This window comes from Ischnura elegans, chromosome 6, assembly GCF_921293095.1.
Source record: "Ischnura elegans chromosome 6, ioIscEleg1.1, whole genome shotgun sequence".
Taxonomy (NCBI): domain Eukaryota; kingdom Metazoa; phylum Arthropoda; class Insecta; order Odonata; family Coenagrionidae; genus Ischnura; species Ischnura elegans.
Genome location: NC_060251.1, coordinates 59389404 through 59408814, shown reverse-complemented (window position 1 = coordinate 59408814; position 19411 = coordinate 59389404). Strand labels below are relative to the sequence as shown.

General features: G+C 35.4%; 2 protein-coding genes and 1 long non-coding RNA gene across 5 annotated transcripts in view; 2 read left to right on the top strand and 1 right to left on the bottom strand.

Annotated features, from left to right (window-relative positions):
- The window catches only part of LOC124160793 (inorganic pyrophosphatase), a 13621-nt gene extending 8743 nt beyond the window's left edge, over positions 1–4878 (top strand). The window contains exons 8-10 of one of the 2 annotated variants that reach the window (XR_006865237.1): positions 149–258; positions 2535–2618; positions 4687–4878. Coding sequence is in view for 1 of the 2 variants with exons in the window: in XM_046536832.1 (XP_046392788.1) it covers positions 149–258; positions 4687–4718 (142 nt within the window). In the remaining variant the exon portion in view is untranslated. The remainder of the gene's footprint in view (positions 1–148; positions 259–2534; positions 2619–4686) is intronic. The other variant, XM_046536832.1, reaches the window with a different exon arrangement.
- Positions 4866–19411, bottom strand: LOC124160791. 2 transcript variants are annotated; one of them, XM_046536830.1, is made up of 5 exons: positions 19302–19411; positions 18297–19182; positions 17857–18080; positions 16755–16892; positions 4866–6905 (listed from the first exon to the last, which is right to left on the bottom strand). In XM_046536830.1, the coding sequence occupies exons 2-5, from the start codon at positions 19177–19179 to the stop codon at positions 5193–5195; spliced, it is 2958 nt and encodes a 985-aa protein (XP_046392786.1). In that variant the 5' UTR covers positions 19180–19182; positions 19302–19411; the 3' UTR covers positions 4866–5192. The 2 variants fall into 2 exon arrangements, with proteins under 2 accessions (XP_046392786.1, XP_046392787.1); XM_046536831.1 differs by having other exon boundaries at positions 18297–19391.
- Positions 7537–8264, top strand: LOC124160794. The gene is made up of 2 exons (XR_006865238.1): positions 7537–8017; positions 8134–8264. It is a non-coding gene; the product is annotated as an uncharacterized LOC124160794 (long non-coding RNA).

The window sequence follows — 19411 nt, the reverse complement described above, 5'->3', positions numbered from 1 at the left end:
CTAAGCAGTTTACTTGTTAATGGATGACATGCATGTTTATAATTATTGAAAATAATACTTCTCCTGTTTTCTTTTTGTCTTGGAGAATTACTAGAACTGGTGTTAATTTGTCTTCCATTGTTGTAGAATTTTTATCTTTGTCTTCCAGCACTAATGTTAGCATCGATGAGAGTGTTGGAAAAATAAGTTTACCAGAAGCTGAGGAATTAGTTAACAAGGCACCTCCTCTTGCTGATCCAGAGCCAATGGACCCAATTGGTAAGACAAATATGTATATGCATTATTTTTTTAGTACCATTATCTAAGTGATACCTCATCTAGGTGTTAAGATTTAAACTTTTTTACTCATCCAGTATACCACCTTAGATGACAGAGAAATGGGTATAATTTTTTCATAGATAACGATGTAACATTTGTTTTCAATGTATCGAAGGTGGTCGAGTCATTATGGTCTTCTTGCATTTCATTTAAAAATGAAAGTCATTTCCAGTCGAGGAACTATATAATTCATTGAATATTATGAAAACTCTATAATGCTTGGGCAAGCCTGTTTAAGGCTAATTCCTACTGTAAGCTTGTATTTGACTCTGGTCTGCAGCAGGCCTCTCCAGTAAAAAACATTGGTAGTTCTGTTTGACAAAATACATATGTATTTGGCACACTTACAGTTTTCACCTCTTTTGAACAATATGAAATTTGGCCACTGACATTCCCTCTTGTACCATTCCACGTTCACAACCCATACGTGGCCAATTAGTTTCAATGTTGTGATTGGTAAAGTCTGGGATGGTGTCTCAATTCTTTATCTGTATAAGTCTTGCATATTTTGTTTTAAATTATAAAAACAGTCAGTGGGAATTTGTCATTGAATTAGGATTAGCGACTTTATTTATTCAATCAAGAGGTAAAACAGAATTTACGCTTGGGGACTATACGATACCTCCGCTACATAAACTCTCAACAATCGCCCACCAATTCAAATCAGCTCTTCTAGATAGCCCTTATAATACTAGATGAGCAGATTTAATTCAGTGGGTGATTGTTGAGTGTTTATGCAGTGGAGGTATCGTATACAATATGATGGGAGTGCTTGAATCGATTGATGATGAACGTATGCTGCAGTACTACCGTAGACCACATTTCATGTCATAATGGACAATTCTAAAAGATTCAATATTTATGTAGCTGTATTTTGGGAAGCAATTATCACATCATAATTCATCTGTGATTTAATTATCTTAGCTGTTTGATGTTAGGCAAGGCCCAAATGAATGAAAAATAAAAATAATTGAAAATGAATTACATGATAAAACAAAGAAAATAAGTGGAGCTAAGATAGATGTGAAAAATAAGAAATATGAAGATATGATAACATTAAGCGACATAAGTATATAGTGGAGAGCTGTATAAAACCAATCTTAGGATTATGGACCAGTGATGATGATGTAGTAGTAAGTGAAGTAAAGACATGCCTTTAACATTTTCAATTGGTGCTAATACCAAAAAAGGCCAAAATTGGAAGAATATTTTTAAAAAATTCAGCACCTCTACAGTGCCGAGAGTGTAATAGTTTAACTAATTTCAGAAATTAATGAGTGTTAATCTACCTCAATATCTTTTTCTCAAGTAGATTTTTGTTAGTTTTAGAGAATCAGTTGATGTTTGCAGCCAGTCATATAATGTTACGAGAGAGCATATTTGCTTGTGCAGAGCCAAAGTCTAAGAGGTCTTTTTTTGCTGTGCTATTATATACAAAATCATTTAATTATGACTAATGATCACTGATTTCCCCAATAATGATGTTAATAAGGTAGGTTCATAGCATGCACATTTTAAAATTTTGCTCAACATTGCAGCTCTACTTTTGGCATTAATTCAATTAAAAAGGAAAACCAAGAAATGTCTGAGAACTGTATAAAGCAGATTAACTGCTTAAAACATATCATGTAATTCCCCAGGTCCTTACAAAAGAAAGAAAAAAATCCAAGATACCCAGCGTATGTTTTTTTATAGATGAAAACTGAATTCTCACTTGAATAAATTATCATTATAGCATTAACATTAACTAATGCAACCCTCTACAGTTTTTTAGAGTGGCTCTTCAGTAGATGAGGGGTGATATGACTATGGACTTCATTGTTTCTTTTATTATTTAAATGAAATCATGATCCTGAAATATCAGTGCCTTAATATTAACTTGTGAGTAGCCACTTTCTCTACAACCATATCATGGGTGGCCTTGTGGTTAACTGGGTAGTCACAATTGATATACTTTAAAGGCAAAATTAAATTTAGATAATTTTGGTTTCATTGCACTGTTATGTGCTGAAATTCTGGTTGGGTAAATCATTGCCTTGAGTGGGAAAGAAGCTGGAACTTGTAAATTCACTGTCAATCCTACATTTGATGAATCCTGTGGCAAATATGATTTAGGATCATGACATCATTTTACTGTTATTAAAAACAAAGAGCATGAAATTATAGGGAGGTGTATCATTGGAGGTATCATTAATGGAAGACATCTGGTATTGCAGAAACCCAAGGAATTGGGATGTGTAAACTGTAAGAAATATCACTTGGTTCCTCTTGGCTGCTGATGAACCCTCTTGCCAGTCTCTGTAAGCTATATTGGGATTAAAATTGAAATTTTTTCTTATTCAAGATTACTGATCTAATTATACTTGTAAATCCTAAGTACATATTTAAGGGAAGTTAGCAAAAATAAATCCTTCAGTTATTTTTTTATTTCCTCCTCATGCAAGTGAAGAATATGACAGTGATATTATTACTCACTCCTTAAAATTAATTCATGCGTCAACATCATGCATACCATAATTCAACTTATGTTTGCAATCACTTCAGTAAATTCAAATTTCTAATTTACTTAAGCTCTTAGGGAGGTATATTCAGTCTTATTTATCTGGTGTGAGTCATACTTATTCCAAAAGATGGCATTTCTCTGAGGCAAATCCTAAAATTTAGTATCCAAGTGCTGCATGAGAGTTAGGGTTGAAATTTTTTTATTGTTTTGTAAAATTTCATTTAATGTCACTGAATATTCGCAATACAATCCTTATGGTTACAAATGAAAGGTTTTTCTTCTCGTTGCGCATATGCACAGGAGCATGGTAGTGCTGTTGCAGTGCTTTGGGGGTCTATGAAAAATTTGTTTAAAACACCATTTTGAATTATTCCAACTTCTGTGTTCTAGGGAAGTAATGATTGTGGTGGTGAATTAGTCAATATAATTCCAACAATAAGACGTAGTTGCATTTTCTTCAAATGTGGAAAATTGTCATGCAGTTTAATTTTTTGTTTTAGAAACACTTTTAAGCATTTCTGATTACTGTTTAGCAGATATCAAATGGGTTGTTTCAGTACTTACCTTATTTCAATTTTCTGCTGAGAAAATGGGCAAAAACATATCAAATGGCATGAATGTCACTGAAAATTGTGAACTAAGTTCTAAATCGAGGAATGGGTAGTCCTATCTTCTTGAATATATATTGCTGATCAATAAGAATTTGTATACGTAACAGAAATGGAGATAAGGTTTAGGATTTTAAAAGTGGTTCCACTAGGCATTGAAAAGATAGATAGGAAGGGGTTGGAATATGTACTTGACAGCTTAAAGGGGCCATCAGGATAGGCAGTGACTGATGGGAGGGGTAACACCCAATGATTGAATCAAACATTGGCTGGCATGCGTTCATGTCAGTACAGGGTGGCCACTTCTGTTTCTGTGTACTGCTTTACTCTCTGGAAATAACAGATTTTGTGTCTGGTAAAAGTACTAGATAGCCTTAGGTATAATATTTTCTTTTTTATCCACTTTAAAGATGAACATTTGGTTAATTAAACTTATCAAATTCTGGAAATTTGTAGAATGCTCGAAAAGTTAAGGAATTTCTGGTTGATGCTTGAGGTAACTCGGCATACAACAAGAAGTTGGTCATGAGGATAACATACAACAATAGGAATAAGGGTGCAGTTTTACATCATGCATGGTGAAGGACAAAAACTATTTCTTCATGATTTTATAATGCATTATATTTTTTCATTTTTGGCAATGCTTGATATATATATAATCATTTATAGACATTTCATATTAAGTAAGGGTGCGAAGATCATCGATTAATATAAATGATGTCGCACACCTCTATGGCTAAATAATATCATTGCATTCCATAAGTTCACATACCAGAGCGTCAGTATCCTGTGCAATGGTTGGTTGCCTCGACTGCTGCTGCACTGGCAGAATGGAAAGTTGCACTACATTAACTTGCCTTTTAACAGGCTAAATGATGGTTAAGATTTTATTTTGCTTTTTTAATGTTAGCTAACTGAATTTTGCCCAGTTTCTGAAATTCCTCCCTATAAGTACCAATTGACATGGCAATATGAATCCAGTAGTGTAAGTGGTGCCAAATGAACAATGCTTGGTACGCAATGAGTCTTGTATGAGATTTTGGTCTGGTGTCGATAAAGTTTCTTTGGACAAAAGATTAAATCTCTAATTTTTAGACATCCTTGCATCCTTTTTGCATTCATATCTACACTAATTGACAACAAAAAGTTAACTAAAACCGATGTTTGCCATGTCGTACATGTTATTTACTTTGTAATGGTTTTTGTTGTTATTGCAGGGGCTAATATAAAATTAATGATGATTTCTTTTTTTTCCAGTTGACAAATGGCACCACATCTTGCTCAAGTGAACCTGGAAGCTGTTTGTAATCATGTTATTTTGATCAATGTATACCCATGAACCATGTTAAAGATTCTCAGTTTCTGTGAAAATGTTTAGGTGTACTCTGCTGTCTGGTCTCATTTAAACAAATTTCTGAAGAAATAAATGCACGAGCTCTATGAAAAGTTTTCCACATAAGAAGTTTTAATTAAAAAAAAAAGAATCGCTAACAATTTCAAGGACATCAACAGGTATGAACAACATTCACTTTCCCCTATTTTTAACAAGTCGGCACCTTTTCCCAAACATGCCCTCTAAATAAATGTGCAGCTTCAATGCAGGTAGAGACAGCCCTCAAAAAAACACAAGTAAATAGCTCACTTCTAAGATTTGTGTACCAATTATAGTTCATATCCTCACAGTGAAATATTGCCTCCAAGGCAAACCGAAGAACACCACAATTAATATTTAGTGCATCATGATACACTGAAATGTTCATATACTAAGAAACTTGTGGAGAGAATTGCTTTTTTGAAGATTCCTGCACTCGAAGTCGCTTTATACTCAAACCATATTTCGAGAACTGTTGATTTTCAGATAACCTGGAATGATCATTGCTATTTTCGCCTACATTTAATGCCCTTTTCTTTTTTCTGTATTTTAAAGGGTAATTAAATGATTTACTCTTACCATTTTTTGGGAAATCACTGGCTGGTGAACAAGTGGATAAGGTTTTCCCATTAATTATTTCACCTTGTTTAAAAGCAATGAATTGGTTCTTACTTTTATTCTTCCTCTTTCTAAGTTTCCCTTTGTTAATTCTATGATTAGGGCTGGAATAATTAGAATCTGACCTAGCAATTCTAGCCCATGATACATCTCCAGTCACTTGATGTGCATTCAATGTTAATTCCCAATTATCTTCCTGATGCTTCCTCGATAAACTTGACCCTACTTCCTGAACTTCGGGTAGATAATTATCAACTGGATTATGATTGTTTCCTGGTCCACTACTTAAATCATTGTACACTACACTTTGCCAGTGTGGAGATTTTCCAAGATTAATCGATTCGTTCCTATTACTTAAAGTACTACTCTTAGTTCGCATGACGATTTCCTTTTTACTTTTAGGCCTAATGTCACTTTTTTTCACATGTCCCTCATCTGAAAGTTTAATTGAACTTTTACTCTGATTCTTGGAACACTTTTCCTGATTGTTGAGCTGATTTTGTTTTTTTAATGTCTTCTTAAAATTCTTTGACCTAACAGCATCAACAAGTTTCTTAGCATTTTGAGACAACTTGCATGATTCATTTCCATTAGACAACAATGAGTTGGTAACAACATGCTTTTCATTCAAAGCATCAAAAAGTGCAGATTTCACTGCATTAATGTCATTTCCTGTCCCCATTAACCTTAAAATGCCTGATGGATTATTAACAACTTTTGCAGTAACTCCCTGGAATTGATCAGTAACATGTTTCAGAATTTTTTTGCCTTCAGCAGATTCAATTTGTTTGAGATGCCCGGGAGATAAAACAACGATTCTCTCTACCGAGCCAGTACCTGTGTTAGTGCTAACTATTCTGATATCATTAGCTTCGGCCATAGCTCCCGGATCCAACCTTGCATGGACATCATTGTGCTTTCTGATATTTCCTGGAGTAGAATTAGAGCTTGACAAGTCCCCACCATCACCCAACCTGGAAAATTTGTCCTTGTTCAGCATTTTTTTCTCAGGTCTCAGACTCTTTTTTACTTTGAGCTTGGCTGCCTTAACTTTATTCCTTTTAGATGACTTTTCCGATACTTTGATTTTCTTGTTGGAGGAAACTTCAACACCAGCTGACTCCGTAAAAGAGGTATCATTTAACCTCCTGATCTTTGTTTTGGGCAGTTTACCAGAGTGTTGGGGTCTTTTAACGCCTCTTTCTAAATAACTCTGCTGTCCTCCATCCTCATTATAATTTTCAGGAGCAACAGCACCTATGCTCTCCCAATTTGATGGTGTGCGATTGTAAGTATTTTGTGATTTAAGTATAAACTCTGGCTGTATGTAACTAGTCACTTTTGGATTGATTGGGATGTAATCACTGAAGTTATTCTTCTTGCACTGGAACACATGATGACCCCGGGATGCACAATTACAGCAATAGGTGTTTTTCGCATCCTTGTACAACACCTTGGCAGGAGCTACAATTTCTCCAGGAGAAACCTAAAAGGGAAAATTCAATTACAGTAAAACTTCTTTACATTGTAATGGAGGGAACCGAAATTTGGGCAATTTGATGTATGGAGGTTCACTATAGAGAGGTTTCAGTGATATGCACCACTTTTTCATATCTTTCGGAAATGAAAGCACTACTGTCTTCTAAGACATTATATTTATGTGTTTAAACTAACATGCATGTATTAGTGAACATATACATATTTATTATTTAATAACAACAGAAAGTGAGCACTATCGCATGATTTTTACCATGATTTGAGAGAAAACATTGTGAGCTCTCTTCATTCAACAGTCACTTAAAATTATTCGGATAGCTGGATACCTTTTTTCTTACTTACTGTTAGGTATGCTCTCATATGGAATAAAATGGCCATAACTAATGGTTAATGTGAAAATTACAACATAATAAAGGTGTATAAGAAAAAAGTAAGGGTGAAACATTTACTGCGGAAAATGTCATTCCATGTACGTAATCGCGGCTGCATTAATGGTCTCTAGTTGTCTTGGTACGATTTGTGGATGTAGTTAGGTAGTCTCGTGGTTATCTCCTTAGTATGATAAGTGGAGGTTTTATGAGATGAAGAGGTTCAATACATAGAGGTTTGCCTATAGATTTACATGTAAATCTGACAGGACCGTGGGGGTGGTATGAAGTATGGAGGTTTATGATGTAAAGAGGTTTACTACATAGTGGTTATACTGTATATTACTAACCAGCATCTCAAATACCCATTAGTACTAACCACAACATTTTACTGGGGGAAAATAGCAGAAAAGGACATCAGCACTTATTTTAGTTGATGGCAGTAAACTTATTCGCAGTGACCTCTAAAACAGAGTAGTCCTAGCATGTAAATGTCCTATGCAAATGAAAGGGGCAGTAGAATTGAACCAGAATGTTCTTTGTGCATAAGAATGAAAGGGAATGGTTGAGTATCAGGCATTTTCTTGATTTTTCAGTTTACACCAAAACATAAAAACAATTTGCTACATGGAACTAATTCCTCAAGCAATAAAAATTAAATGCAAGAAGGTGGCCACCTTACACAGTATCAACAAAACAAACCAAGAGCCACAATTTACGCAATTCCAAGGCAGTAAGTGGGTGAGAAGATATTTGACAAAATGAAAATACATATGAAAAAATATACTTTTTAGCACTGAGGGGCTAATCCTAAGGAGTTTTTGAAAACATCTCCATTTAATTTTACAGGAAGGTAAGAGAAAGCAAAGGATTACCAGCAGAAAACTAGAGGCAAGAGCTGGCAATTAAAAGGATGTTAAACAGTTCAGATTTAAGTAAACTTAACCTAACATGCAATAAAGGCTATTTATAATGAAGAATGATTGTGACAATTATCATTTGAATAAGCATGCTAGTGAGATTAAAGCATAATTTCTTGTATTGTCAGCTATACACAGTTAATGAACTCAGCATTTTTTTTGGTGCAAAAATGATGCGCAGTATGTGACTATAAATAGAGCATTTCTATTCTTGCACTATTTCTAACCGCAGGTAGTTTTTTAAAGTTTATGAAGTAATCAATTCCTGCAATAATGTAATAGGCTGTTTTGAAGAGTAACCATGATTTTGGCTTCAAGATACTGCAGTATGGAAAATGATCCAATGGAGACCCACACTACAAATTCATATACGAAAGTCTTTCTTATTCTATTAAGTAAATTGGAAAGCAAGTAAACACCTACTATAGAGGAGAAAAGTGTGTTGCGTCTCGCATAAAAAAATCTTACCTCCACAAGGCAATTTTAAAAGAATGTTTGAAAGCCCTGGCTTGACACAAAGGCATCAATGCTACTGAACCAAACACACTAAGCAGAAAATTAAAAACATGGATGATCTTCGAGTGAAGGTCTTGCTGGTTGAAAAGGATATTTTGTGTTTGTATGAATGATATAGAATATATGAAGTGAATGATCATATCATTCACTACGTAAAACATGAAATTCGGTGAACATACCATCACTCGCATGATCAGTCAAATGTCATGTGAATGCAATTAGAGCATGTTCTAATTTTGATTGAATGATTGTGTGAAGCAATCATGCAGAGTCCACCTTGCTTACTGCCACAATGTCAGAATTTTAAAATCACATACTACAATTTTCAAACCACATAGACGCAAACGATGACACTTATGTATAGTTAATAATAAGTTCTTTGAGAGAGTTTAATGGAATAAAATATTGTTTCTCTATGAGATTGCATCGGTATAATGAGGAACTTGCATGGGTCGTAGATTGCTCTAAAAACTATTTTGAATAAGTCAAATGGATACATTAGCTCGCAAAAATACCTTCAGTTTCTCCATTCAGCATCAAAAGAAATTAAAAAATTGCATTTAAAATCGAGAAAAATTTCGCTGAGCCGACCACTGCGCGAAGACACCCGAGCGTTGCCGAGGCCAGGCGTGACGTCATAGGTGCCTAAACAACCGTAGGGAGTTGGGAAATACGCTGAGCGCATGGCGTAAAATTTGTTTTGAGGGAGTATTTAGCAGCTCATCGTCACTTTATTTTGTTCTGTTATTCTTGGGAAAGTTTTCCTATTGCTATTGTGCCTAGATTATTACTTGGGATATTAATAATGCGGCATCGGGATGATGAAGTACAAGCGTTTCACTTCGTATGTTTTAGTTATCAGAAAAATGGATGATAACGTTGCCACTCGTTCGAATAGTACACCTAAAATCCATCTACATCTACATAATACCCCGCAAGCCGCCTAAAAAGCGTGTGGCAGGGGGTGTTAGGACACCAGCCTCTTTTTAGGACACCAAAAATTGATGCCACGACCCTCAAGGAATTTGTTAAGACAAATTATTGCTATACGTCGGCGGCAAATCGAGATGTAAAAGAAACTTGTAATACTGGAGGATAACGATCGTAAGCTGTGCTGTTGAATTTGGCAACGCCGAGTTAGCGGAGAAGGTAAGTCCTATTCGTCCTACGGTACGAATTCACAGCAAAACAGTCTGCACACAATCCACATGTGAGATCGCGAATCGGTTCCGCTGCCAACACACACACAAGCTCAACCTATTTCAATAATATAGGTAAATCCATAAACAATACACTAGCATATACCATAAAATATAGTGGGAAATAGGCAAATACTCTCATCAAAAACTGGAAGTCACTGTCACATTCTTATATTCATCACGTACAACTTACAATAACAGAATTCGTTATGATGAAAACAACTATCTATTCACTGATTTAAACCCTTAAATTAGCCCACACAAGTGACACAGGTGACTTTTCTCACTACTATTCGTTGAAATAATGGAATAACAAACTTCACACACAGTTTTTATTTCAATAGCGTGATCGTGAAATGTCATATCTACGGTGAACAACGGAGATTAGCACGCCACTGACAATTTTTACACTACTGTTAGACATTTATCGATAGCGTAATAGCACTTTTTACAATTCAATCACGATGGAACACTGATAACTCTTGGCCGATATTTTTCAACCTTGTCAAACTTTGTGCATTACAACCATTGGCACTGTGATTATTAGCAGTAGCTTAACGGGAGATGTCACGCTGAAAATAACACTATTTTGGCACAAAAATGTTCCTAGATGTCTCCAATCAGCGAGCAAAAGTTGCATTGACTGGAACACACCCCATAATACAAGCACAGACAGTCCTAAACGACGAATTCTCCGGCACCTACGAATAAACGGATGAAGTTATTGTATATAAAAGCTAAGCGGACATTAGTAAACATCAAAATCGTTCTAATTACATAGGTACTTACATGAATGATATGCCGTCGATAACATCAACTTACAATTAACGTATCCCCCTTCCAATGGCCGTGGCTCAGACTCCTACAACGATTTTATTTAGGTATATAAAATTTTTGGTTTAACTGCTCCAGTTTTATATTTTATCCCGACTGAGATATTAATATTATAAATAATGCAAAATATGAGGGCCTCCAAGCCTCTATCGTCGGACATTTATCTTTAAATATAAAATAATCAACACGCCTAACCAACGAAGCTCTCACAACTGCTGGCAACTATTACAAACAATCACAACAATATAGCTTCGCGTGATGTTTAGGCACCTTTGACGTCATCGAGGCTTCGTCGGCAATGGCTTGGGGGGTGAGGGAGTTTTTCCCGCGCTTTAAAATTCGTAATATTTATCATTGAATATCTCGCGAAGGAAAACTCAGATATACATGCGGTTTTTTTTGTTGTATTCAGAAAATAATTTTCTGTCCGCCTGTGAAATAAAAAAAAATCATGCAAGTTCCCCATTAGAAATCATTTAACAATTATAATTAATAATAATTATAACACAACATTTCGGGGTGATAATCCCATTTCATGACAATATCTGTTTCTTTGATGAAAACAAGCAGTTTTCCATGTTGACCCACCACTAAATATGTATTTCCAAACTAGAAAATATTTTTAACATCCCTATATCAAGTGGAAAACCCAGAATCCTGCCCATGCATCTATTTTCTTCCTCTGTAGCTATGGTTGAACAATATCTCACCTGAGGTGACTAATTAATCTACTCCATCTCACCAGAAAATTTGTTAGCATTACAGTTAGCTGGAATGGTGTCATTCCACATGAAATTACATAATTAATAACATACTCATGTCGTAATGTTAGTTAATATTGAGCCCAAATGTAAGCTACCAAATTATGAAACTTTATCAGGGCTCTAAGGTTTCCCAAAGATGATCGAAAGACTGCCGATATATAAACATCTAAATTACTGTGTACAGTAAAACTTCACTTTGACACCCTTGCAATTAACGTTTTCCAGCAATTTGCGACATTTTAGTAAAGTTCCCATGTTTTATATGTTCTTCTCCATATTTAAATTTACAAAACTTTAAATGGCCCACCAAACAATATGAATTTAGGGAATATAAAACTGGTACTCTTTCCACCCAATTGTACCAGCCATTCGATTTGGAGATAATCATGTATTCAAATTATCTCTAAATCTAAATCAGAGCCAAATATCACAGGATTCTGGTGAGAAAAGTAAACATGGGAGAGACTGTGACAGCTTCAAAGTCAGTTTTTGATGCACAATATAATATAAACAATCGTAGAAAGAACTTGATGAGGGGAAAATTTCAAATTGTTTTAGAAAAGCAGGATTCAGTTTTTCTCATGACTAGTGATGGGTCGATTCCAAAATTTTAACGATTCCGATCCCGATTCTGACATTTCGATTCCAATTCTACCAATACCGATTCCATCGATTCTGATGCCAAGGGCTCCATGAAAAATATCACTTAATTCCAGGCAACAAGTTAGCCACTTAAAAAATTATTACTCTGTGAAAGAATCAGTTGACAAAAGCATCTTTCATATCATCACTATGTAATTAAAATATAATACCTAAATTTCAAAACAACATACCTGAAAAGTGGTGTTACCTCATAGATATTACTTTAGAATATTGGCTCTCATGTTTAAATTTAAAATAAAAGTATCTCCTTTAATATCTATTTTTTATTGAAAATATCTTATCATTATCAATTTTGTCTCACAAATTTAGTCTCCTTTACAGACTTGCTCAGAAAGCAAAGCATCTTCACTCTGTCAGGACAAAGCCTGTTGCATTTTACATCACATATTTTTCCTGCCGAACTAAAAAGTCTTTCATTGAACACAGTGGATGGCGGTATTGCAAGAAACATTTTTGCTAATGCTTTCTGCCTTGGGTACGATATACAAGTCTTCCAGTATTTCCCAGGGAAGGAATTTGGTGTTACATTCATCTCTGATAAATAAGCTTCCACTTCAGCTTCAACAGTGTTTGCTATGGTAACTTAGGGTACTTTTCCAAATGCGTAACTGTATCTTGACCATGTACCTGTCACAGGCTCCCTAGTCTGCATTTGCTCCTTCGGAATATAATAGGGATATGCAAGTAGCACTTTTTGATCTCGAGTCGAGTTGAAAATTACTCGCGAGTATCGAGTCGAGTATGATAATTTCTGAACCAGGCAATGCAGCAATTCATACTACAATATGTTCTACTCCAATTTTCTATGATGAATGTCTAGCCTAATGTAAGAAGGAAAATATAATGAGGATCGTTGATGGTTATTGTCAGAAGTAGGAGATGAATGAAAATTAATTTGTCTTCAATAGTTCCATAGGCACAGTTGAAATTAATTAACCCCAAGTAATATGTTGACCATTTAAGTCATATATGTATCCAAATTACAAGGGAGAGCCCTGGGTATAGTAATTTTCACAGCTATAATAAAGATTACATACAACGTATATGAGTCATGTAATATTTGGTCCTTTCAAATTCTCAAGCAGAAAAACCAATTATTCTACGGGTTCCAACTATTCAGGTTTTGACGTCTCCATGTTACAGTATTACTGCCTGCAGAAAATTGCCTTTTGCCACACAATTGTGTGACGTGGTACGTACTTTCCAACCAAAATTGCAAGATTTTGGAAACTTTGGAATTTCTATTAAAAATTATATCAACGTTTTAATGGATCTTGAATCTTCATGGAATTCAAGTTCTTCAAGAATTCCATTAATTTTTCTCTCTCTTAAGCAAGCCGACTTAATCTTTTCACTTTTCTTCAATACCCGAGCCATATTTCTTATGTATAGGATGGTTCTGAAAAATATCCAATCCTTAGTAATTTCACTTGAGTAATGCGCTGAATGATCAAGTCGATCCATACATAATCCTTTCTAACATCCTCAATTTAGTGTGTTAGGTCAATGAAGACGATTATCCTTACTTTAAATGACGATTTTCAAGACTAAAGTTTTAAAAAAATTGAAAAATCGGTCTCAAGAGTTCCGTGGCGTGTAGCTCAGCCTTAAACGCGAGATTGAAAAATTTCTTATTTCTCTCGTCGCAAAAGTTTTTTTTTCCAAGATTTGTACTAATTACTCTTTAAAAATCTCTACTTTATATTGTGGTTCAAATTTTCCGAGTTATATTTTTCGTAAACGAAAAATAATGTCTACTTTTTGTCAAATTTCATGTGAAAAACGGGTCGGCCATTTTTCAATCTAAAACCAGGCAGATGAGAGCCAAAATCTTCAAAAGTCATTGAAAGTATAGGCAAAGCCCCAGGTCAAAGGAATATTGCGTTTTTTATTCCATAAAAACCATACCAACGCAACACCACATCGATAAATTCAAAGATTTTCGAGGAAAAATGAGATCGCACGTGGTTCTGAAAAGTTGGTCATGTTTGGGCCACTGTATCATCACTAAGGGCCTTATTTATGTAAAATGGCATATAAATTTATATCTGGTATATTTTATGAGTAATTACGCGAAGTTTAAAAGTCTCTGTCGCCAAAAAGGTCATTTTGGACTTCATTCCAGCTTTTTCCGATTTCGGACCAGTGTGCGCCAGGTCGGAAGACGATCGGCCGCCGCGGCTGGCGTAAAGGTATTCGGCGCCCACGTCGACAACTATAGTGTATTCGGCAAGCTGAAACTACCAGGCCAAGGCATTAAAATGACTTATCGGCTTTAAAAAATTGTATTATTACATGAGTTTCATGATAGTGCTTCCTGTCAGCAGATTGCTGGACCTGCTAGCCTCGAAAGCTCTGTAACCTTAACTACTCGACTCGACATTAGTAATGCTTCTAGCAACGCTCGAGTCGAGTACCAACTACTCGACTCGAACTTTCGAGTACTCGCGCATCCCTAGAAGATAACGTGTTTTGTTATTACGATTACGTGGCGCAAACATTCAAATGACTGTTGGAAATGCGGTCGTATATAAATTTGTGGTTTGAAGTACTACTGGAATCGGAATCGATTTTTCACCTTGGCAAGTACTCATTTTCGATTCCGGTTCTTGGCCGAGAATCGAAGAATCGAACCGACCCATCACTACTCATGACTGAAACTTACAACAGGACAGCAAAAAATCACTGGAAGAAGGTAATAGAGCTATGGGAGACAATGATCAGTTGCCATTATTTGGAGCTGAAATAATTTTTTCAGATTTTTGCAGAGAGGATGAGCAATTATCAACAAGTAACTCACAACTGATTAAGCAATTGACCTGCATAGCAGTGAAGAGGCAGCAAGCGAAGAGGATGATGATGACGTGGAAACACCAAAAGATACCAGTGTCAATGCCATTTCTGCTCTTAATGTACTATGTCTATATTTATTAAGTGTTGCTCGAAGTGAGAACAAATTAGAGCAATTGCACACAATAGAAAAGGGAAGAATTAACTTACACAAATAAAATGAGCAAGAAATCAAAGATAATTAGAACAAAAGGAGGCCAGTTGAAAGAATCTTGAGTAATTGTGATTTTTTAACCTTAATCGGTAGAATACTATAATAATAATAATTCAGGCAGGAATGCTTTATTTAAATTCTGAAATGCATAGTTATTCAGCTTAAATTTTGAGACGATGCTTTGAGAGTAAATGTTGATAATTATTGTGTTTTAAATAAAGGTTTACATGGATTTTTAAGTCATGTTTTTGTTTAGTTTATCCAAAGATTTAAATATTTTTACTTTGACAATATTTTCTTCTTTTATGGAGTTCATGGAATGTATACTATATTATTATTTATCATCTACCACCAATGTAAAATGATATTTTCCTGAAGTCTGACCAATCGTAATATTTACCTCACCAAGAGAGACATGATGCACTTGAAAATATAACATGTACCTTATGCTGCGAGTGATTATTTTCATTAAATGGTGCTTATGCACTTTATACTTTCTTCCCTTTTCCTTCTCAAAAGCTAAAAGAGGAGTTTGTATTTGGAACTGTATTTGAATTTGAGAATATGTAGGTCCTATTATAAAATCTAATTTATAAAAAAAACAGGAATCTTTCAATGCCTGCAAACATATTAATCCAACTTATGAGAGTGATTCAAACTGCAAGTGTAGATGTGCCACTAAGTATATGCTTTGTGGGTAAACATTGTAAGCAATATAGAGTGCAGATGAATCACAACAGAACCAAAGTAAGGCCAGCTCACGAAGCTGCCATGCAAAATTAGAGCAATTGGACAGAACAGAAAATAATAGAATTAATTTACACAAATAAAAGGAGCAAACAATCAAAGATAATTGAACATTACCATAAAGAACATTCTGCTTTACAATGAATAGAGGACAATAAAAAGAGATCAGAGTAAGCAAAATATTTTTAGAATGGGAAGTGTTAGAGTCAGGTATGTTTAAATAAGAGTTTAAAGAAAACAGTACTTAAGAGTTTTGTACAGAGAGAATCAAATGATCTGTCAATAACATTAATTGCCAAAATGATATTCTAACCTCCCATGATGTTATTCAAATGATTGTTACAGAAAGGCATGAAATGCAGCAAACATCATTGCACGATCAATACAACAAGGTTCTTCAGTACTTCTAAGTATGCAACACTTACTTTTCAATAGCTTATAGTAAATAATAATCTCTCAGGGGCCAAAATTAATATTTAAAATCTGCATTTAGGTCCTCATTATTCACTCTTTATCTCTACCAGCACCATGATCTATCCTTTTTGTACCAATAGAATTTCTAAAAAATATTATCATTGCAATAGTAAACCGTCCCTGGTCATTAAACTTTAATTTCCAGGTCAAGAAAAGTTAATAAATTAAGACTATTCATGAATAATTTACGTTGATAAATACCATCCCAGTAACTGCAAAAGCAAATCAAAATACTATGCCAGCTCAACAATGATACCCGATAGAAATTCATCTCTCTCAAACAGAAATTTTGTAGATTCTAAATAATCTTTGCCATTATTGTAATGACACTGAGAAATAAGTCACTTACTGTAGCATGAAATCTTCTCCACAAATCAGGACAGCACCCAGGAGGATGTCCAGGCTGCTTACATATGTAGCAATTTTTCCTGGATAGTTTTCGGCACTGCTGACAAACAGCCATCAGGGAAGAACGATTCCTTCCACACTGCACAAGAAAAAGAGAGCACTGTTAAGTTAAGGTAAAAGGCAATATTACTTATCTCATAAAATGCAAAAGAGCTACAGTAGTTTTACTACCATGAGCATTTTGCAACAATTCATTAGTCATTTTTAAGAGCCCATGTATATGCAAAAATCTGAAAGACCCTCATAACTGACAACTAGAAACACTTCAAAATTACAACCACTTCTTAATCCCTTTACCTAGCAATCTAATGGGCTAGAAGGCAATCAGACTTTTCTGGTCATTATAGAAATAACAACATGTAACATTCAAAACAATATTGACATATCTTGTATGATATTTGGCACGATGTAGTGGAAGTTATTTACATTAGCTAAATGAAACATTGCAATCTTTCCACTTAATTACACTAATTCAGAGGAACAGAGGTTTCCTTTAACTAAAATAATATTGACAGCATTTACATGATACCAACATCCCTCACCAAATATTTTCTTAAAATAATATTCAACGTTGTTCTATAATTAATTTCATTATTTAGGTTTACAGCATGGGCAAATGTAGGCAGGGTTTACACTTAAGGGAAGCAAGCAGGTTTCATTTTACAAGCACACTGGTAGGTGCACTGCCAAAAAAACCTACCCCATTCTTTTTTAGGAAAATATTTCTATAAATTTGATGAGCTGAAAGAGATTTGAACAGCGGAAATTACGTAGAGAAAAGCCTTACTTACAAGTGTAGAGAGACTTAGCCAATTGATTCATATCAAACTAAGGTGTATATAAGAAACAAGACTTCAACAAAAGACTCTTGGGCAAGATTACCAAAATCATGATCTAATCAATCATAATGAAAACAGAGTCTCCCAAGAATAATTTCAGAGTTCCTTTTACCATTTCTACTCGCAAAATGAGTGCAAATATATGAGTATATGAGTGCGAATATGAGAGGACTCGATGACATGACATTAAAAAAACTGACTTACGGTTAGGCAAATTTTCTGATTGCATGAATATTCTTGATGATTAGGCGAACCACACCTATGGCAATGTGGTGGGCTAACTTTCTGTTGACAGGCATTCCTATGATGTCCTTTCTGGTTACACCTGGTGCACCATAGTTTTGACTTCATCCCAAAATAGCGGCGATTTTCAAATTTTGACGTCAGGGAAGAAAACTGATCACTCAAATCCACCTTCCAGCCATCATCTGTATAAAAACAAGGAAAGTACAACACACATATTAATAAAAACTGAGAAGCAACATCACTGAATGTGATTTCATCTCAAAGGACGACTAAAAGCTACCGAAAACATTAAAATTAACCATGTTTACATTAACATTCGTTTACAGATTGGCATCAACCGCGCGGTCAAGTTTAAGAGCGATAAAATATGTTAATAGTAAAGCATTCATCTGACATACCTGACATGGTCCTTTGAAGTTCTTTCACATTAACGCATTCACCACCCCAAGGCTCGTCATAGAATTGAACCATCTGGGAAGTCCAACTCTTGCACAGTGATCTTTCACCATCGGAATTGTCAAAGCCTTGATCACAAAGAAAAGATTCGAAATTTTCTTTCTCCGAATTTCTTGTATCGTCTTCCACATCCAGACATACCAGTTCTGAGTGACTTTTGGTGTTCAGTCTTATGTCTTCTTTTATCTCCTCCGTCCTTCTCTTCTTTTTCTTCTTCGATTTTGTGGGCATTCTTTCGAACTCAATTTGGACTTCATCTTCAGAATCATCGATTACGACAAATTCTTTAAATGGGGTGGAGGAAGCAGGTGGCTTTCGCTTCCATTTATTATCTTCGACAGGATCAAGATCGTCGGATGAACTGACGTCCAGAACAGGAGGTGAACAAGCCTGGCTTCGATTAAATTGACCAGACGCAGATTTTGGACTCTTGCCAGATGGTGGAACAAGATCAACATTGTCAGAAGGTTTCAGCGGACTGTTGACATCACTCCCGTAACGCGACACAATACAAGCCGAATCGGCGAAATTGGTAATCGGCTCATCTAAACTGCTCGTTAGGCAATCCTCTTTCGTACCTGATGAATTTGGACTTCTACCAGACAAGCTGTGCAAATAGTCGTCTTCATTTTCGAATCGGCTCACACTCAGGTGCGTGACCCTTTCCACGTTTGAGACACTGATGGCAGGGGAATACTCCTCTTCAAAGCAGGAATTTCTTTCATGATGGACATAGCTGTAGAGGTTTGCTTCCAATTCTTCTAAATCACTAATGACCGATGATCTGCAGCTCTCGTCATCATCAACAGCCTCCGATGTCTCCATCTTCTACAAGAAATTAACCAGTTTCACATTTAGGTCCAAACCGTGACGTAGCTAGGATAACTGATCAGAAAAGTGATGAAGGGAGAAAGTGAACTGCATGCACTCATAAATTAAATGCATACCTTCAAGGGAAACTTTCATATCGATCTCTTTTGCTTACAAGCATCATTCCACGTGCTATTGTCGGAGTCATTTCGATAATCGAGGTATGATCGAGGTCAATTGATGAAAT

Bases quoted from the DNA above. Each gene is read 5' to 3' on its own strand.
- LOC124160791 (XM_046536830.1), bottom strand. From the start codon at position 19,179: ATGGAGACATCGGAGGCTGTTGATGATGACGAGAGCTGCAGATCATCG. The intron at 18,081-18,296 runs GTATGTCAGATG...GTTTTTATACAG, and splicing joins ACTTCAAAGGACCATGTCAG to ATGATGGCTGGAAGGTGGAT. The intron at 6,906-16,754 runs GTAAGTGACTTA...TTTCCCTTTTAG, and splicing joins GGAGAAGATTTCATGCTACA to GTTTCTCCTGGAGAAATTGT.